Source organism: Grammomys surdaster, unplaced genomic scaffold (assembly GCF_004785775.1).
Source record: "Grammomys surdaster isolate TR1022 unplaced genomic scaffold, NIH_TR_1.0 233, whole genome shotgun sequence".
Lineage (NCBI taxonomy): Eukaryota > Metazoa > Chordata > Mammalia > Rodentia > Muridae > Grammomys > Grammomys surdaster.
The window spans coordinates 2,766,402-2,787,320 of NW_021604678.1; the positions used below are offsets into that span (position 1 = coordinate 2,766,402).

Consider the following 20,919-nt stretch of genomic DNA (forward strand, 5'->3'; position numbering starts at 1 on the left):
TCTTTCTTTCTTTCTTTCTTTCTTTCTTTATTGGAGAGTTATTTCTAAGACACTCCATTAAATAAAAGGGAATACTTTCGAACCTAGATTGTATGGCCACTGTAGGTATATAACTTTATATGCCTGTGACTTTACACAGTGCCATAGCCTTCGCTTTGTCTTAGTTAGGACTTGCTGCTGCGATAAACAACATGGACCAACAGCAGCTTGGGGTCGGGTAGGAGAGCATTAGGGGCATTTTATCTTACAACTTCATCCAGGGAAGTCAGGCCAGGAACCTGGAGACAGGAACTGAAGCAGGGGGCCATGAAAGAGTGCTGCTTGCTGGCTTACTCCCTGTGGCTTGCTTATACACTCCAGAACCACCAGCCCAGGGGTAGCACCGCCCACAGTGGACCAGGGCCCTCCTACATCATTAATCAGGGAAATACCTCACAGGCTTTCTCACAGGCCAGCCTGGTTGGGGTATTTTTCTCAATTGAGGTTCCTTCTTCCCAAGTGACTCCAGCATATGCTGAGTTAACAAAAAAAGTAGCCAGCACAGTCTTCCCGTAAAAGCAATGACACCAAAGTCATGGTGTGTTTCCTAATGTGTGTTTCTGCTTTACAAGTCTCAAATGTATACACAGTAATGGAGCTGTGGCCCATGTCCCTATGTGTGTCTAAGACAAGAGCAGAACAGGGACCGTCCAGGCCTTGGAGTCTGTGTCTGTCTGCCTCTATAGCAAGTGTTTGCCCTTTTCTCCCTAGAGAACAGTGAGGGCTCACAGGTTCATCCCAGAGCTCACTTTCCTCCGGGGTAGTCCCCAGCAAAACTGACTATGTGAGTGCTCCGAAGACTTTGAGGAGTCTTTATTAACTTTTAATATTTTCAATCTTGTAGAAACAATGAACAAAAAAATACCAAAGTTTTTTTTCTCCTTTTAAAAAGATGTTTCATTGCAAAAAGATACAAATGATCCTGACAGAGCGAGCGGTTTGATGATGGAACGCTGCCCCGTCACTGCAGTGTGGGCACACGGGGTCTTCTTAGCCTCTTCGAATGCTTCCCTCAAATGAAAGACAGGGTCACAGATTGGCAGCAAATTATGAGCACCTCAAAGACACCAAAGAGGCATTGCTAAGTGACTTTAGGGATGGCTATGCTGGGCAGAAATAAATCCTGTTAGAGGGCCTGTCTGCCTTCAGGGACAGAGTGGATAGGGTTACGGAGAACTGCTTAACTTAATGTCAGTGTAAAATGGTTGTCGGTCAACTGTAGTTTGAGTAGATCGTATCTTTTCAGAAAGTTAATTCACCTCAGTAGTAAGCATGCTAACCCTGGCTAGCTGTGACACCATGGCCCTGCTTCCGTGTGTCACAATCTTCTTAGCCTTCTGAACAGCTCTTCTCAAATGAGAAGTGGGGACATCATAGTGTATGACCCTTGTAAAGCTTAGAGAGGCACCAGCCACGATGGGCATGAGAAGGCGGAGTGCATCATCCCATCACGTGTGTATCCTCCTCAGTTGTTTAAAAAGCCTCATCCACCAAAGCGAGTGCGGAGTCGGCTGAATGGGGACAACATGGCCATCGCTGTCCCACCAGGAGCCACAAGTGACAAGATCTTCTTCCATCACCTAGACAACCTGCGGCCTTCCCTAACGCCTGTGAAAGGTAAGAAGGCAGGCCCAGGCTCTGCCCTTGAAATCCTTTTTCAGTCTTCTGGTTGGGATTGTGAGACTGAGATCCTAAATCCCCACTGTCTTAATGATTTCTCTAGAACTCAAAGAGCCTGTGGGGCAAATCGTATGCACGGATAAAGGCATCCTCGCAGTGGAGCAGAACAAGGTGCTTCTCCCACCCTCGTGGAACAAGACCTTTGCCTGGGGCTATGCAGACCTCAGCTGCAGACTGGGGACCTACGAGTCAGACAAGGTATGCCCCACTTCCTTCCAGTGTTGCCTCATCATGGTCTGTACAGCCTGGCTTAACAGGAGCAGGGAGAACCCAGAGCAGGCTTTGTCAGCAGCTTCTCTAGGGGCAAAAAGGAGGACTCCCTGCTTCAGACAGGACAGAGCTGGTAGAGTGTTAGTTAGGTTGCCTGAACAAGTGGTTTGGAAATTTGTGAAGTGGGTGCTGATGGCTCCCCCTACCACTCCCAGGATTCTCCTAAGATCCTAGCCAGCAAAGGGTTCACCATTTCTGCAACCTGAATAACCTCTTTTTTGACAAGTCACAGTCTGGTCACTTGCCATATCAGCGCACTAAGGGAACCCCATCCCACACACCAAAAGCTGCTGCTGAATCTTGGAAAAGCAAACCCGTGATCTGTTAGTGGCCCCTGAGGGATCCTACCCAGATAGAGCACATAGCCCTCTGGTTGTACTGGGCACTGTTCTCTCTAGGCAGAGTGCTCCCTAAACAAGCATGTGCTCCCTTTGCACACTTTCCTGGGCTACAGCATACGACGTGCCCTTTACCGTGCTGAGCACACGGGTTGAACATCATTTTGCCGAACTGGATAAAAGCCACTCTGTTATGAGCACAGCCTCTCAAGTTTGATGCTTAGCAGCCACTGTAGTTTAGATGGTCCTGGGCAGTTTGGGGTAGAATTTGAGTGGAACTGTCACTGTAACTGAACCCTGTCCACTGTAACTGAACCTGGCCCAGAATGAGCTCCCTCTAGAGACCGTCCCTGGGAACTCTGCTCCTCTCCTGAAGCCTGCAGCACTTGGTCACATATGCTTTATTTACAGGCAGTGACTGTTTATGAGTGTCTGTCTGAATGGGGCCAGATTCTCTGTGCAGTTTGCCCCAACCCCAAGCTCGTCATCACGGGTGGAACGAGCACAGTGGTGTGTGTCTGGGAGATGGGCACCTCCAAAGAAAAGGCCAAGCCCCTCACGCTCAAGCAGGTAACCCTGGAGGGCGGGCGCAGCATGGGGAGGGCGGGCGAATTCTTGCTCAACCACCAGGCTCCAGAGACTACAAAAGGCCTCCTTCAGCCAGAGCTGCTGCAGACTTGGCAGACAAAGCCAGAACATGGTTGAAGTGGACGAGGGTTGTTTGGCTATGAGAGGTGAGGCATATGTTGGGTTTTGCTTAAGACTGCTTTCAGCTATGTAGTCTAGGCCATCGTCAGACTCATGGCCCCAGCCGCCTGGGTGCTGGAATCGAGTGTGCGTGCCACCACACCTGACCCAACCCTGTTATTTTCAATAGTCAGACTACGCCTGTTTCTCAAAAATTGCCTCTTAAAATCTAAAGGAAGTTATCTTTAGTAACTTTATTTCATCATATCTAAGAAATACAAATGTTTCTTAGAAATTATATGTACACTGAAATGTTTTCCAAGCCAGGTTATATTTACTGTGGGTTCATGTTAATGCCCTCTACCTTGGCCTCTACTTACCTGAAACACCATGTCTTAGTTTGTTTCTTTTGTCATTTGTCATACCTAAGGACATATCAAATTCATGAGTCTAGAAAAATCCCCATGGTGTTGCTAACAAGTATTTTGCTCATTTAATCAGTAAGATTCTGTTATTGATTTTTAATTAATACAAAGGTTTTTTTGTTTGTTTTTACTTAAGCTATTCTGTGGAGTCTGTTCCCTCCTCAAACTTTATGTAGATTCTCAGAATTGAACTCAGGGCACCAGGCTTGTGCTTAAGCTCCTTGGCCCGCTGACCCATCTTCCTCATACTTAGATGTTTTGTGACACTTGATCTGTGAGGATTCATCAAAGGCATTCTTAAATAAGGAGAGTGCATCTATGTATTTAGGATGTAATTTGAAAAGCTCAATGCCTACTGAGTTCAGGGCATCACACAGAACTCTGACCCTCAAGTTGCTATATCTACAGGTGAAGGGACAGACCTTAAAATAAAAGGCATGCCGACGTTACCTTTAGGATAAAGCCAAAATTTAAGTTTAAATGGAACTCCAAGGCCATTTTAAAGCCAAATCAAACTACATTAGGTATATATGGAAAGAATTAAATCCCTTGTAAACAGCCTTCCACAGAGACTAAGGCTCCTCAGTCCTCCTGAGGTTAGCCACGTGAAGGCCATCCCAGCAGGGTCTCACATTGGCTGTTGGTGTGTTCTGGCGAGCACACTCTCTTTGTGAAGTACTTTGAAGCTCGTGTGCCAGCATGGTGAACTGAGGACTTAAAACCACTTCCTGTGCTTGCTCAAGATACCTCCAGCTGCTCAGCACAGCACAACACAACACAGTGGGGCTGCAGCATACACAGCGCAGCACAGTGGGGCTGCAGCACACACAGCACAGCATAGCAGGGCTGCAGCACATACAGCGCAGCACAACACAGTGGGGCTACAGCACAGCACAGCGGGGCTGCAGCACACACAGAACAGCACAATGGGGCTGCAGCACACACAGCACAGCACAGCACAGTGGGGCTGCAGCACATACAGCACAGCACAACACAGTGGGGCTACAGCACAGCACAGTGGGGCTTCAGCACACACAGCACAGCACAACACAGTGGGGCTGCAGCACACACAGCACAGCACAACACAGTGGGGCTGCAGCACACACAGCACAGCACAGCACAGCAGGGCTGCAGCACACACAGCACAGCACAGCAGGACTGCAGCACACACAGCACAGCACAGTGGGGCTGCAGCACACACAGCACAGCACAGCACAGTGGGGCTGCAGCACACACAGCACAACACAGCAGGGCTGCAACACACACAGCACAGCACAGTGGGGCTGCAGCACACACAGCACAGCACAGTGGAGCTGCAGCACACACAGCACAGCACAGTGGAGCTGCAGCACACACAGCACAGCACAGTGGAGCTACAGCACACTCAGCACAGCACAGTGGAGCTGCAGCACACACAGCACAGCACAGTGGGGCTGCAGCACACACAGCACAGTGGGGCTACAGCACACTCAGCACAGCTCAGTGGGGCTGCAGCACACACAGCACACACAGCACAGCGGAGCTGCAGCACACACAGCACAGTGGGGCTACAGCATGGCAAGACCGTGCTCCCGGTATCTTGTAGGGTCACAGACAGTAACTATGCAATCCTCATTTCTTTACTTTGGGCTAACGTAATAATTGCGCTTGGTTCGTACACTTTTTTAAGTTGTAGGTCCTCAGAATTATCTAAATAGGAGTTTGTGGCCAGGAACCAAGCTTACAGTCTCTGCTTTGGGACCCGTAATCAGTACATGATCACACGGGAAGAGTAGAAAGAAATCCAGTTGCCAATCCAAGCCAGTTGCGGCTGATGGTTTCTCTTCCTTCAAAGATCTGGGTCACCATTTTCTTTCCCTCCAAGAAGAATGTAAATGTGGAAAGAAACATCTCTAGACGGTCACCCTATCTACCTGTTCTGGGCACCGACTCTATGGTTGCTAGCCTGTCCTTCTGCTGATACATGTAGAGGTGTAGAGGTGGCTAGGTAACCTGCAACGCCCTGCTGTTGTGACCAGCCTGGTTCCTTGCTGTTGTCTTTTGCAGGCTCTGCTTGGCCACACTGATACTGTCACCTGTGCCACAGCATCCCTAGCCTACCACATCATTGTCAGCGGGTCCCGAGACCGAACCTGCATCATCTGGGACCTGAACAGACTGTCGTTTGTAACCCAGCTCCGCGGCCACCGCGCTCCTGTCTCCGCTCTTTGTATTAATGAGCTAACAGTACGTAGTAGGTTGAGGAAACATACTGCCAAACTAAACGCAGACTGAGTCTGTTTTCCAAGTCGGTGGGCATCCACCTGTGCGTGCCACTGCATTCTGCTGGGTTAATAAGTTGCTTAAAAAGCAAACAGGTGTTAAATTTTATAACCAGGCAACAGTTTTTTCCTGAAAATACATTCACCACTCCACACTTAAAAGAGAGCGAGAGTCAATGAAAATAAGACATTGTACTTCTCTAGTGATGAGGTAATCCTGGGGCTCATCAATAGTGTAAGAGTTCTGTTGAAATTTTTAGTGACAATATATCCAAATTGCTCACTTACAATGTACAGTAAAAAATATTACCCTCCGGATCCTCACTTGCTGTAAGTACAGATTTCACAGTTCCTGTTACAGCAGTATGTCAGATGGGTCTGTCTTGTCAGTCACTCAAGGGACAGACATTCAGCACTACTGAGCTTTGACTGTCATCCTTCTACCCTCTGGTCTCGGTGTTTGAGTTCATTTCTTCAAAGTTAGTTACGGGCTCGATCTCTAATGAGAAGCCATACCAGGAAGCCCCGATCCTATTAGAATGGGTCTGTTCATCCTGGGCTGACACAGTCACAGAGGAGAGAAAGCTTAGGCAGGAGGTGAGGTGCCCAGCAGGGACTCAGGACATTTGAATCAAGCACTGAGTTCCAGGTTACCGCGAATCATTCAGCCGCTGGTCTACGGACTGAAAGGTTTTGAGAGCTAGACTTGTGCTGTGAAGCTCAGCGAAGAAAGTAACAAACCTCCTCCTTCTTCTTAGGGGGACATTGTGTCCTGCGCTGGCACGTACATCCACGTGTGGAGCATCAACGGGAACCCCATCGTGAGTGTGAACACATTCACAGGCAGGAGCCAGCAGATTGTCTGCTGCTGCATGTCTGAGATGAATGAATGGGACACGCAGAATGTCATTGTCACGGGACACTCAGATGGAGTGGTCCGGGTAAGTGACTTCAGAAAGAAAGCTGCACACTACCCATATGCCTATACATATGTACATACAGAAGACGTGTCTTGGGCCTTCCATCCACTCTCAGGCTGCTCCCCTGAAACATAACATACCGTTTTGGCTGTTTTCTATGTGTTGGGCATCTCTACAATGCATGTACTATTAACCTCTGTAGTCCCTCAAATGGTTGGGTTTCTCAGGAGATTTTCTTTTTCTTTGTAGCTATGTATTTTTCGCCTTTTGGGCCTATTTCCCTTAACTATGCCCTTTGTCAAAGCTGGGTGGCTAATTATCACCACCCTCCTTAATTACAGGCCCAAGCTTAGAGACAGTGAAGCTGACTCCACTCCAGGTCACATGCTATGGCTCAGCCCGCAGTCCTTCAGGGACACACCCCTGCCCACATTCTTGAGGCAACAGTTCCTACTGCTAAATGTTTCAGACACTACCAAAATTGTCACAGACAAATATGCTTGGAGGTGGGGTTTGTATTCATCACACAAGACTTAAGAGGTTTTTGTAGGAAACAGAAGTATACCTATGTAGTTGTCTATCTTAGTTACCATTCTATTTCTGTGAAGACGCCATGACCAAGGCAACCTATAGAAGAAAGCAATTAAATGGGGCTTAAGAATTTCAGAGGGTCGCCTGGGCAGTGGTGGCACATGCCTTTAATCCCAGCACTTGGGAGGCAGAGGCAGGCGGATTTCTGAGTTCGAGGCCAGCCTGGTCTACAGAGTGAGTTCCAGAACACCCAGAATAAAAAAAAAAAACCCCTTTCCTATCTAAAAAAAAAAAAAAAAAAAAAAAAAAGAATTTCAGAGGGTGAGTCCATGAGCATCATGGCGAGAAGTAGACAGGCAAGGCACAAGGACAGTAGCTGAGAGTTTCCATCTTATCCTTAAATCGGAGTCAGAAAGCAAGAGTAAAGGGAAGGAGAGAGGAGAGTAGGCCAGGACTGTATAAGCTTGTGAAACCTCAAAGCCCATCCCCCCACCCCCCAGTGACCCACCTCTGCCAACAAGGCCATACTTCCTGATCCTTCCTGAAGAGTCCACCAACTGAGAACCAGCATACTCATTCAGCCCACCACACTGATCAGGATTTTAAACTTTCCTGGACAGGGTCCTTCCCCTCTAAGTGAGGGGCAGTGACCATGTAAGGCAGTTGGCCTCACAGGTTCAGAAAATCCTATTTAGTGGTGGTCACTGGACTCACCCTCCTAAGCCTCAGAGCACACCTTCGTGAGCTAACGTGTTCACTGTATCCATTCTCTCTGTTGAGTGGTGTTACGTCCACATTATTTCCCCACAGTTCTGGAGAATGGAATTTCTGCAGGTTCCTGAAACACCAGCTCCTGAGCCTGTTGAAGACCTGGAGATGCAGGAAGGCTGCCCAGAAGCACAGATAGGTACGTGACAAGCACACAGTCATCTGATGTATTTAGGACACCATGGAAAAGCTCACACCCAACAGCTTAAGCAGGCAAGGCTGGGCACTGCACCCTCAGCACTGCCTGCTGCCGCCGCTTTGTGGTGCGCTTGCCAGCTTCCCTCTAGTTCACCAAGGCCTGCCCTCTGAGTGGTGCAGACATAGTTGGTGTCTACACTGCAAGCTAAATACAGAAGTGCTTTCCCTACAGTTCAAGGGCCTGCATCTCAGTTCTGTGGGGCACAGGGCTGGGTAAGTCAGGCAGCTCCTCACCACAGTTCTGCAGCTGCTATGCCCAGCTCATGGGATGCACTGTGGGTGGAGACAGGAGACTGCCAGGCTCTTACATTGTTTACAGGCCAGACATCAGTACTCGCCCCGCCTGAGCCTGATCACATAGGGCATTAATTAACGGAAGAGCATTATCTTTTATTTCTGAAGCACTTTAAATTTTCTGGTGAAACAGAGCCAGGTGATTCCTCTACAGAATGACTGGGGACAGCACCATAGAGCCTGCAGTATCCTGCCCTGCGCTGCTGTCCCTCCCTGGCCTGGCAGGCATGACTGCCAGCGTCAGTTCTCAGTCTGATGAATGACTTGGTGACGTAAGGAGCTGTGGCATAGAAAGGCGCATTCTCAGAAGAGCCGAGTTTCTCTTGGTAAATTTGGAGTACCTGCTTTCTGTGCCAGAAAAAGAAACCCATAAGCTGTGTGTGCATTTTAATTCTTCCATCATATTGACAGTATAGATTCTCACAGACTTAAGTGTAGCTTCAGAAGTATTGGTAGGAAGAAAATAAAATTCAAAAATTTTGAATCAGTAACTGTTGGGGGTCACCTGTTTTATCCGAGGCATTGGGCTAGTCCCCTGAAGTGAGTGACATTTCTTTAGTGAATGACGGAAGCAGATGAGATTAGTGGGGTCGAAGAAGGGTAGGACAGTGTGTGCGTGCATACTATGGCCCGTTTGCAAAGGGAAAAAAGTCCACAGAGAAGGACTGAACAGCGTGCCAGGGATGATGACACTCAAGCCCAGCCTGGCTCACTGCAGATCAGAGCTGTTCCTTGGCAGCTTAGGACGTGAGGCTAAGCCACCTAGCATAGCAGTGCGTAAGTAGGTGTGTGTAGCGTGCTTGCTGTCCGTTTCTCTCATTTCCATTGTTCACACCTTTCCCCATGAATCTTCCCTTTGATAGATGCTATTGGAAGCGGTAGAGGACTGTGGGGAGATGTGAAGTGACAGTGGGAAGATTCAGGGTCAAAACTTACACAAGTTACTGACTCGTCTTAGAAGTCACGTGGTTACTGATTACCATGGATGAGGCTCATGTTTGTCGTACCACCACCACCACACACACGCACACGTGTGTATACACACTCTCACACACACACTAGAACGTGCCATGGACAAGGCTCCTGTTTGCTCTCCCCTCTTCTGCTGTAAAGAGTACAGAGGTGATGGTTTAGGGAACATAGCATGCCAAGAGGCGTGGCAGGGGAGTTTAGAGGAGGGAGGCGGCGCTCTGAGTAGAAGGAATTGGGTACAATTTTAGACTGTGAGGTGTTGTCAAAGACAGGTAACACCAGTGTACACAGGCTTTGGGAAGACAAGTTCAAGTAGAGTCATTGCTTGCAGTGCGTGGACCTACTGTGAAGGGGAGAACACCTGAGGAGCCAGACTGTCAGAGTGTGGTTTAGATTCTTCTGTGAAGGATCAAATGCCATGCTAAGGATTTTCTCAGTGGTCTATGACATGGAATGAATCCTAAGGGAAATCCTATGCCTTCTTACTGTGTATAATCTTGCTTCGTATACTTGGTTGTGATTGTGTCTCCCTTCTAATAAACAAAAAGCGCAGGGACTAGCGTGACCCTGACTCATGAGTCTGCCGTCTCTTTTCCCAATGCTTTACCCAGGGCAGCAAGCCCAAGATGAAGACAGCAGTGATTCTGAAGCAGAGGAGCCCAGTGTCAGCCAGGATCCCAAGGACACTCCCAGCCAGCCCAGCAGCACCAGCCACAGGCCCCGGGCAGCCTCCTGCAGAGCCACAGCCACATGGTGTACTGACAGCGGCTCTGATGACTCCAGGCGCTGGTCTGACCAGCTCAGTCTTGATGAGAAAGATGGCTTCATATTCGTGAACTATTCTGAGGGCCAGACCAGAGCACATGTGCAGGGCACCCTCGCCCACTCCCACCCCAACACCATTGAAGCACGAAATTACAGCAGATTGAAACCTGGTAACTTGAGGTCTGGGGTCTTCCTCCCTGCCCATGAGTGCTGTGACAGGTTGGGTGTTTGGGCTGTGGAGTTCAGCCCACTTGGGGCTATCCTTGATCAGCTGTATGCCTGAGCCAAAGACAGGCCTCCTACAGTTCTCCTATAGATCAGGATAGGCATGTTTTAAAAAAAAGAAACCACAATCCAAAAACTTCCTTGATTCGTGTAAGTCCCTAGGTTTGGTTTGTCTGTGTCTTACACGGCTCCGTTTCAGGGTACCGGTGGGAGCGGCAGCTGGTGTTCAGAAGCAAACTGACTATGCACACAGCCTTTGACCGAAAGGACAACACGCACCCAGCTGAAGTCACCGCACTGGGTGTCTCCAAGTAAGAGCCAGACTTTCCAGCCCATCTCCCTTTCTGGGTCATTTGGCATGGCTAGGGACCCACATTTTAGCTCAATCCTTGAGGCGCATGCTGTCATAGCTGCTCTAATGCTTCTGGTCTGAAACTTGCCACTGTATAGATTTTAATTCTCAACAAATAAACCAACGTGTGTCTGTGTGCTTCAAAGACGCAGCAGGTGTTGAGCCAAAGGAAATTGAAATGGAAAAATAAATTGAGGTTCAGTTTTAATTTTTGTCTCCTTTAACTTCCTTTGAGGGAATTGGGGCTCCCTCTGAGAACCCTCCCTTACCCTGACCCCTAGACCAGAGGCCACCTTGTCATGTTTTGCACAGGGACCACAGCCGGATCCTCGTGGGTGACAGTCGAGGCCGAGTGTTCAGCTGGTCTGTGAGTGACCAGCCTGGCCGTTCCGCCGCTGACCACTGGGTGAAAGATGAAGGCGGTGACAGCTGCTCGGGATGTTCCGTCCGCTTCTCCCTCACGGAGAGAAGACACCACTGCCGGAACTGCGGACAGCTCTTCTGTCAGAAGTGAGTTTCCTGGGCGTGCCGTGCTCCACACGTGTGCTGATTTGCTGTATCCTCTGTGGGGTGGGGGTTTGTGTCAACTTCTGCTCTTTCCCTTCTGCAGTCATGAGCTCTCCCTCTCACAGAGAGTACAGAAACAATCAGCAGCAATAGCGGTCAGCCCGACTTTAACACGCATGTGCATTCCACCAGGATTGTTCTAGAGGCGCAAAGGATATGTGCGTGACCACCCTGCACACAGACCTTCTATCCAGTACCTCCCTACCTTCCCTGATGGCACCTTACTGTCCATGAGTCTGTACACGCCTTCAGCATCTGTGACTGCACAGTGTTTTTCAGCTTTACACTGCACAGTTTGCACTTTTCTGGAAAGTAGTCCCATTTTGTTTAAATCCATTCACAAATATCACAGGGCTGTGTAGGAATGTATGGCCCTCACACTCAGCTCCTAAGGACTCTTGGTGTCTTCTTTCCATTTTACAAATAATATAAGACCATGGTATGTTCTGGTCTGAGTGCGGGATCTCCTCTCCTGGAGACGGAATAGACCATCCCACAGGACACAGATTTAACTCTGACTCTTAACCGTGTCTTGTAAATGACTCTTAAAATAGTTACGCTACTACACGTGCCTCAGAACCTTCCAAACTCTTAGTCCTTCGTGGTACTGCCTAGCCTTTTCCCTTTAGCCAATCTAAGGAGATGTGCCTCGTTGGTTTAACCACAATGCTAGGGATACTGGGGACCTTTTCAGATGTTACTGGGAAACTCCCCATTTAGGAAAATGTAGGTTTGTCTCTTGTCTTCTTTCTGCCTCTTTGGTGTCTCTCTCCTTGAGTTCCCTGTGTATCCTGGACTCTGATCCTTTGGTGTGTCATGCACATATTTCTTGCAAGTCTGTGGCTTGTATTTAATTTTGCATTTGTGCTGTCTAGTAGAAAGGTTCTAGTTTTGGTGTGGTTACACTTAATATATTTACGATTTGTGATGTGTGTGTCCTAGGCTTTTGGTGTCCTACGTTTGATTATATAGGAAACTTAATTTTCTTTTAAAATTTGCAAGTTGTAGTTTTTAAACTATCTGGAGTCCACATCAGGTTATAAGGCAGGAGTCTATGTTGGCCCAGAATAAACATGAGCTTGCCATCGTCTGATTATACAAACAGGCCTCCCTCACCTGGCACACACAGAAGAGATCCGCGCTCTGACACACCACAGTGCCTCTGTCTAAATGCCTCACAGAAAACTCCTGTATCTTCTAAGGCAGATTCTGAGGTTTCATAGGCAGCGTATGGTTTCTGGTGAGGAGGTGACCTTTCCACTGACTCTGATCAAATGTTCATTGTCACCTCGGGCAAGTGACTGAACCCCTCTGAGCTTGTTCTCTCTGTGTGGCTAAAAGTTGGATAAAGACAGCTTGCCTTGAGCTGCTGCACTGATATCAGTGACCGAGTGATCTCAAGTATGGAGATGAAGGATAGCTGGAGAGGCGGCTAGGGCGTTGTAATTACTGTTCATTTATTCCGGGAAGAAGACTGTGTGATGAATTAGCAGGAAGGCCCCTGCCAGCCTCTCTGATTGGGACTTGTGTGAGGTGAGGCAGAGGTCCTGTCACGTGGCAGTGTGCTCTGACTCTGTAGTTACGGGTGGAGCACTTGGTGGAGCACAGCAGAGCGATGTTCAGCACTGCCACGCAGCTGCTCTTGGGAGTGCTCTCCAGATAGTAAGTAGAGGTAATTCCTTGAGTTTCCATTGCTCTCATGTGTCAGTGAAGGTTGTTGGGAGCAGTAACTGCTGGTGCCAAACCAGGTCCAGAGGAAAGCTATGCAGGAAGAGCCTGCCACAGCCTTCCTGCCCTCTGCTGCTGAGAACCACCTCACTCCTGAGCATTTGCACAAACCCATCATAGCCAGCCCAGTGACCCTCGTAAGCACTCTGTTGCCCAAAAGAATGGAAGCAACAGTCCCTCAGGTGAGACTTTCCCAAGGTGACTTATGTGTCAGGTTTATACTAAGAAACAGTACAGCCCCATGAGATGTACAGATCTCAGTATAAAAACACGAACAGAGTGAAACTCCTGTGTAAGGTGACACTGCCCCCACAGCGAAGCTCTGAGGTGACCAATCACAAATGTCCCAGAGTAGAGGACAGCAGTCAGGGAGCTGAGAGAATCCCAGTCACCTTAAAACGATGCTCGCCTACACTGCATACCTGGAACAGACATCCTGAGAAGTCCAGACGGAGATGGCTCGGGTACTGTGCCTGCTGCACACATGTGCGCATGCGTGTGCACATATACAAAGGATAGCTACAAGTGTGGAAATCATGAAGTGCTGGAGAATGAAGTGGAGGACAAAGTCTGTCTTGCCCTTGTCTGACTAGCTGTCTCCAGTAATAGCAAATGCTACGTGCTGCTGAAGGATATAAACTAGGGCGGCACTATGGAAACTAAAGCTGCCATGTGGCCCGTAGCCTTGCTCATTGTAGCATGTAGCAGTGGTCACAGGTGCCAAGACACAGAGTCAGCCTTGGCCTTGGATGTCCAGCAATGAGTGAGCGGCTTAGCAGATATTACACATTTAGAACATGGCTAGAGATGAGCCCCATGGCCTGAGTTAGATCTAGGCACCCACATGATGGAAGATGGGGACAAACTCCCAGACCTTATCCTCTGACGTTATCTTCTGACTTCACATGTGCTACACACACACACACACACACACACACACACACACGTGCGCACAAACTCACGCACGCATGCGCTAAATAAAATGTCATACAAAAATGGTGTAAATTTCTGGCATACACATACACCCACAGTATCAACTGACCTTAAGAAAAACAAAGGAATGAAACTGTGGAATATTTGTGCTAAGTGAAATAGGCCACACAGAGAAAGACCAGAGACAGACGGCACACGTTGATGGCCATGCAGTGAAACTAAGAAAATAAATGTCGGCCCATTGGAATTGGAACCATGATGACTGGGTATTACTTACGGTGAGGGGAAGGGAGAGGAAGACAGAGGTGAGTGGTTTAGATCAGAGCATGCTGTACACTTGATAGAAATATCACCAAATGTGTTAATAAATATAGAATATATATTGATCGGAACAACCTGGGCGGTTCCAAGGAGGAGACAAATTCAAAACAAGAAAACAAATCTAAGTAGACATTGGAGTAAGATGACCATTGAGTCTTCTGACCAAAGGGGGAAGTTAGCTCCATGACAGGGCTCCTTCGCCTCAGCTATAGGCAGGGAAGCCAGGAGACAGCAAGGGCACATGTGTGTGACAACACGCAGCATTGACAGCTCAGACGGCCTGCTTCAGTGTCAGGCTGCTTTCCCCTAGCCATCTTGCTGGTCCAGGGCAGTGATGCCTAAGGCAATGAAAAGCTGCTGGTGCTCAGGGTGGCTGCCACAACAGCTTCTCAGCCTTACATCTGTGTGAGAACCCTCAGTTTGTTCTTTGTTTCTCATTTTCTCTGCTCAAAGAAATGGGCCCCTGGCATCTCTGTAACAGCATCTGATGTTAATGCAGCATCTTGGGTCAGCAGCATGAGCGCCAACCGGCCTGGCCTGGGGCACTGCTCCTAGTCCAGCCGACTTGCCTGCCCTCCAGTCCAGCCTCACAGCACTTGTGGGTGCCTCACCCAGTGGGGGCTCACGGGGATGACCTGGAGTAACTTATGTTCCCTTTCCTTTAGGTGCAGTCGATTTCAGTCAGAAATCAAGCGCCTGAAAATCTCGTCCCCAGTGCGTGTCTGTCAGAACTGTTACTATAGCTTACAGCATGAGAGGGGGTCAGAAGATGGGCCTCGAAACTGCTGAGATGGAGGGACTGACAAGAGACCACAGCCTAGGGAGCGCTTCCTGTCCTCCCATGGCTCCAAAGGCAAGGAAGCAGTTTCCGTTCACACAGCTCTTCCTGCTGAGTGAAGTGTTGCGTGCAAAGGGACCATTGGATCCCGGATTCCAAGGCCAGTGACGGCATGGGCACTGTGCAGTCATCAGCACAAGAAAGCAAGGTGGTTCCCAGAAGCATCTCAGAAGCTGAGTCTCCCATAGCGTAGCTGTCTCCAAGAGCAAACTCCGTGCTACCCAACTGTCTTTCTTGCATCTCATTTTTATAGAGCTGTTCATCCTTATTTGGAAAAATCAACAAAAACTTTAAAAAAAAAAAAGGCTTCTAGAAAATGGTTGTAAATCTGACTTCTTTGCAAGCAGCTGTGTATATTGTAAATAGGTATAAAGGCCTTTTTTTTTTTTTCTAAATAAGGACCTAATTGCCTGTAACATGAGACTTCAACCTAAGCCACTAACTCAATGAACCATCTAAGGTCTGTCCAGTGTCTCTCAATTATAAATATGGGTTTTTTTTTAATCCTCAAAGACATTATCTGTACTATTTTTTTTTTTTCCTGTTCAGACCAAGCCTGTGTGCCTGATATCATTTCTTTCAAGTTGCCCACAGTGTCTCCACTTAAACTAGGCTAGTAACCAAAACAATGGAGCCCTGCTTTAGGAGTCGGTGTGGGTGAAAAGAAGTCTGCTCGTAAGGTAACCTGCAAATAATGAAGCACAGTCTGAGGCTGTGTACTGCCGTGGCAGGGTTGGAGTTAGGCAGCAGCCACACTGACCTGTGGGCTGTGTGGGCCCAGCACACCTCAGCATCACAGAAGGGATCACATGATCCATGTCGGGCGGGACGGAGCCCTGCCTCAGTTAATGGAAATATATTTGCATGTTACCCCAAATTAGCTTTTCTGCATAGAACATAACAAGTGTGTGTCTTTGGGGACATGTGTTCTACTAAAGCTTATTTTCAAAAAAAAAAAAGTGTACAGAATTAACATTTAAACCTTGTAAAACTGGATCGTGTCAGAAGTGCTTAAAACGAAACCTTTACCATTTAATGCCATCTACCTGAAAACAGTGAGATTTATACTGTACCAATGTCTATTTTTTTGGTTTTGCTATGAATATAATTACAGTATTTTAATATTTAGTTATTTAATTTGTTCTACTAGTTGGATACAGAACACACAGATTCAGAGGACAAAAGCTGGTGGGGGTGAAGAGAGAAGTTTATAGAAAAATGGCTTTGGTGGTGGGATTTTTTTAAAAATGTGTGTTATGTACATAAATATAAATATATATATATGAAATCAAAACAATTAATCTAGATTTTAACATTTTCAGACACTTAGCACTAATACTATGAACAATTCTAAAAGCCCTGTGATTTGAACAACGGGGTCACTAATGGCCCAAGAAAGAAAGGACAGGCCTTGACACCCTCACAGAGGGAGGCTTCACGCAAAGGACAGTGGCTTTGGCCTCCCCAGCTCTCCATCTTTAGCCCTGGTGACAGGCACACTTATGCACTAAAATGCACATATATGCACATGTGTCCAGAAACAGGCATGTGGTACAGCAATGACCTTGTACCCTATGGGCTGAAAGCAGCTTCAGAACAAACTTGTTCTTCCTGATAAGCAGGTCTCCAGGAGAAACCGTGAAGGCTGCTTTAGTGCCTTATGCTTCCTAAATTTAAACCTTCCTTTATAGGTTTCAGCCTCCAGTCTGTGATACATATCAAAATTGACTCCGACACTTCCATTTCTAAACGCTCAAATACACACGTGAATAAAAGGCCTCTTTTCACTTGAAGAAAAGTTGCTTTGCTTTCTCCTTCCTTTCCGTGTCTCACACCCCACCAACCCCCATCGAGTCTTTAGAAGGACGCTGGTGGTCCTCCATTGCAGGACCTGTGCTTTTGCATGGTGGTGGGCTGGCCTGGCTGCCTCTGGACGCCTTGCAACAGTGTTACTTCACACTTTAGAAAAGCAGCGCCCTCTCCTTGGCCCATGGCTCACGTTTACCCATATCCAATGGCAGAGGTGTTTTCAAGACTTGAATATAGGAATGTGTGTAGCCACTTGGAGCTTGTTCCACTGTCTAACCTGACGCTCTGGAAACTCCACATAGGTGGAAACCAAACCCCTCACTCACTACGGCTTTTCCTCTGGCAGCTGGTGCTGTGGGCAACTGTCTTGTTTCCATCAGGTTTTGGTTTTTGTTTTCTTTTCACTTCTGCAGAAATCACAGAGCCACTCGTGCGGGGCTCTGGGCTCGATCCATTGGCTTCACTGCTTGTCTGGCCATCCCTCTTATGTCCTGTGCCAATCTGCTTACCAATATACACATGTGTGTCCACCTTCCCGTGGGCTGCATTCTTTTTCTAAGTACCTCACAGGGCTCCAGCCTGACCCTCTTCACCCATCTCTCCACTGCTCATCCATGTCCTCGACACACCCGTGTGTAGCGTGCAAGTGTGTCGTCATGCTTTTGAAGACGAGAAGTAGCTGCCCGTAGCAGCCAGCCCTCTGGAGAATAGTAAAACACTCTAGATAAGTTATTTTGCACTTTCTTATGTATAAAGGTGGTAGAAACTTATTTTTGCTTTGTATCATTTAAATACATTTTGTTTTGGTAAACAAACTGTATAAAAAATATTTACGCTGTTAAAACTGTTTTTAGAAAGTATTTTTAATTTCAGCAAGTTTGGTTACTTGTTGCATGACCATTAACACAGCTGACTTTTTGTGTCAGTGCCATGTATATTTTTGTCCTGTTATTAACTTGTAAGCCCTAGTAATGGCCAATTATTTGTACAGCAACAGAAGTAAATTGAAGATACTGGCTAAGACTGGATTGATTGTGGACTTTTGTACTATATTGCAAAATCCAATTATCTGTTTCTCTGGTGGTTATGTAAAAGGCCTGAAGAATTCCTATCTAGTGTGCAATCTGTGATTCTGGGTGTTCATTGTATCTCTGTCTGATGCAAAAAGGTAGACAGTTACAATCCTTGGTAAATGCAATAGTCCAGGTACTTAAGTATTTTTTTCATTTCAAATAAATACCTACTATTTACCACAAGAAAAAATTTTAAGTTGTTTTAAATTTAAGTTCTTCAGAGAAGAAAAACAAGTGATTCTAATTCTCCACTGTACTTACATAATATTTTCCTGGTTGTGCATTATTCTTTTGTCTCTGCTTAAAATTGCAGAAATTGGCTGCTAGGGTCATAGTTCAAGCCCCAGTTTGATCCTTATTAACCAGGATCTCCACATCCTGAACTTCCCAACCATGCTGGACTCCCAGGCTGGTGACTGTTGGTGGGTTGGAGGGTGGCAGACAGGGAAGCCAGTGGTCTGGGGGACTTGGCTTTCAAATTTGAACTGGCCTATCAAAAAAGACCTTTTTGCATGATTTGGCTTTTTTTTTTTTTCTGAGCATTGTTCTCTAGTCATCATTGTGAAAAGCAACTGTGTGTGTGTGCTCGTGTGTGTCTGTGTACACACACACATTTGTGTGCACACAGTGTTTATGTGCTTGTGCGTGCACACACGTGTGTGTGCATGTGCGAGTCCTACCCCACCTATCTTCTGAAGTCTGCCAGAAACTGTTAGCAGCCTTTCTTTGCAGTCTGACATCCCAGACTTAGAACCCACAACCCATCACTAGTGTCATTATCATTAGCTATTTGGTTTTGAGGGAGCAGCATCCTCACCAAAGAACTGTAGAGAGAATACTGTCTAGGTTTCTTAGACTGTTTCACTTACCTTTAATTTGTCTTAGAAGTCCTCGCCCTGCACATAAGGAGCATGAGAAAACAGTGCATAGTATGCTGCCAACATTTTGGCCTTGGACACATCCTTAATATTTTTTGAGAACCATCAATACTTAAGGCCATATGTATGTATGTATGTATGTATGTATGTATGTGTGTGTGTGTGTGTATATATATATATATATATATATTGTGTGTGTGTGTGTGTGTGTATACATACACACACACTTAGGTTTGCTGTGTAGCCCTGGCTGGTCTGGAACTGTCAGATGTAGCTGTTGTCCTCCACAGTGCTGGGAGTATAAGGCATGTGCCACTACCCCTGTCATAGTAACTTCTTTCAAAGTAACAGTGGTGAAGCCATGTTAACAAATTACATGTGTCTATAAATTACTGTTAAAAAAAAAAAGACGTTTTGATTTGGCAGTCTCAGCTCTAGAGAAGCAGAGACAAGAGGGTCTCTGGGGCTTATCAAATTCCAGTCTAGCCAAATCAGAGCTTCAAGTTCAGTGAGAGAAGCTGAAGAGTAACTGAGGGAGACCCTCCTGCCCACCTCTGACCTCCACTCACTTGCACTCACCAATGAAGATTGAAGAATGGAGTTTTAACTTTCGTTTCATTTGTGTGTGTGTGTTTGTACATGAAGGTCAGAGGAAATTTTTTGGAAATAAATTGTCTCCTCCTACCATGTGGATGCTGAGATCAAGCCCAGGTTGTCAGGTTTGGTGGACAGTGCCTTCTACCCACTGAGTTGTCTCACCGACCCAGAATTGTTTTTGAGTTGTGTGAAACCCAGGCCTACCTTAATAGTGGACGGGGGCTTCTGAGTCTGACGCCACCTTCGCTCTGTTGTTTCTCTACAGTTGAACAAGTGAAAATCCTACCTAACCTAAATGTTACCTTTTCAAATAAGTTCTTAACAGTGTTAAGCTTCTTGTGAGGTTTTTGTTTGAGGGAGAGGGGTGTGTTTGTCTGTCTGTCTGTGTGTCTTGTGTCTTTCCCCTTTCTATAATCATAAAGCCTTGTGTACTGCAAAAGCGCGAGTGCCCATGGCGTAGGGAGCTATGTGCTGCTGGTGCTGCAGAATCTGGGCATCTTCCAGGTACTCACGGACCCCATCATGTGATGTCCCCAAAGATGTCCTTTGTAAAATTGAAATGTTACCAGCAACCACAGAAAATTCCACGTTCTGTGGCAGTAGATATTTGTTTTCCCCAAATTCTAATTTTTTTCCTTTAAACCTAAAATTTTGTCATTAGCAAACAATGGTGTTGTTCACTGTTGTCTTTAAAGTGGTAGGCTCATGTCTGATCAATACAAGCTTATCTGTCACAGAGCCAGAGTCTATTGGTTGTTCTGTGAGTAATAAAAAAGAAAGTGATGGCTGGTCACACACAGCCCAATCCCAAGAGTCTCTTCAAGGTGTCTGGGTACTTCTTGTCACGTGTCACTCCTGAGAGTCAAAGTGTAATACAAACCCATTCTTACTGTCCACCAAGGCTGTTCTTGAGCAGAGCTGGCACTTTGTATCTTCTTGCCAGCACTTGGCGGTGAAGAAACACACACAAGTGGTCAATGCCACCACGATTCTAGTTGGAATCCGACTTTGGTTTTGAGAGCCAGCTTCCTGAAACCCACCAAAGAGGTTTTGAGACTCACAGGGTGAAGACTTAAGACCCACTTATCCAAGGAAAAGATGCAGGAAATGCTTGCTCCACAGGCTGTGGTGGCATGCATGCTTTCCTGTTTAGTTGCTAATCAGACTCCAGCACGTTCTCAGTTGCCCCCCCCAATGATACCTGCCAAATGTAAGACCAGACCCCGTCACTCTGGACAGAGCATTGCAGCTCTACGTTATTGGAATTCCCCTCTACAGTTGGAAGCAATATGAATAGCACACTTTGGAAGTGTTGGAGTATCTAAAGAGGACTTTAAAAATCACGTTATTATTATTATCATCATCCTATTATCAAGATTAAAATTTGGTCATATAAAATTAATACTGCATGCAACTCTGACAAGTATAGTGGATTGATCAGGCCAAGAGT

At 46.9% G+C, this 20,919-nt stretch overlaps 1 protein-coding gene across 1 annotated transcript in view; it reads left to right on the forward strand.

Moving 5' to 3' along the window:
• Positions 1-18,177, forward strand: part of Wdfy3 (WD repeat and FYVE domain containing 3) — a 183,264-nt gene extending 165,087 nt beyond the window's left edge. The window contains exons 57-66 of the mRNA XM_028773634.1: positions 1,509-1,656; positions 1,763-1,917; positions 2,739-2,897; positions 5,486-5,665; positions 6,459-6,641; positions 7,962-8,058; positions 9,995-10,318; positions 10,573-10,684; positions 11,038-11,235; positions 14,940-18,177. Coding sequence (XP_028629467.1) covers positions 1,509-1,656; positions 1,763-1,917; positions 2,739-2,897; positions 5,486-5,665; positions 6,459-6,641; positions 7,962-8,058; positions 9,995-10,318; positions 10,573-10,684; positions 11,038-11,235; positions 14,940-15,063 — 1,680 coding nt within the window. The 3' untranslated portion in view covers positions 15,064-18,177. The remainder of the gene's footprint in view (positions 1-1,508; positions 1,657-1,762; positions 1,918-2,738; positions 2,898-5,485; positions 5,666-6,458; positions 6,642-7,961; positions 8,059-9,994; positions 10,319-10,572; positions 10,685-11,037; positions 11,236-14,939) is intronic.
• The last annotated feature ends 2,742 nt before the right edge of the window (positions 18,178-20,919 follow it).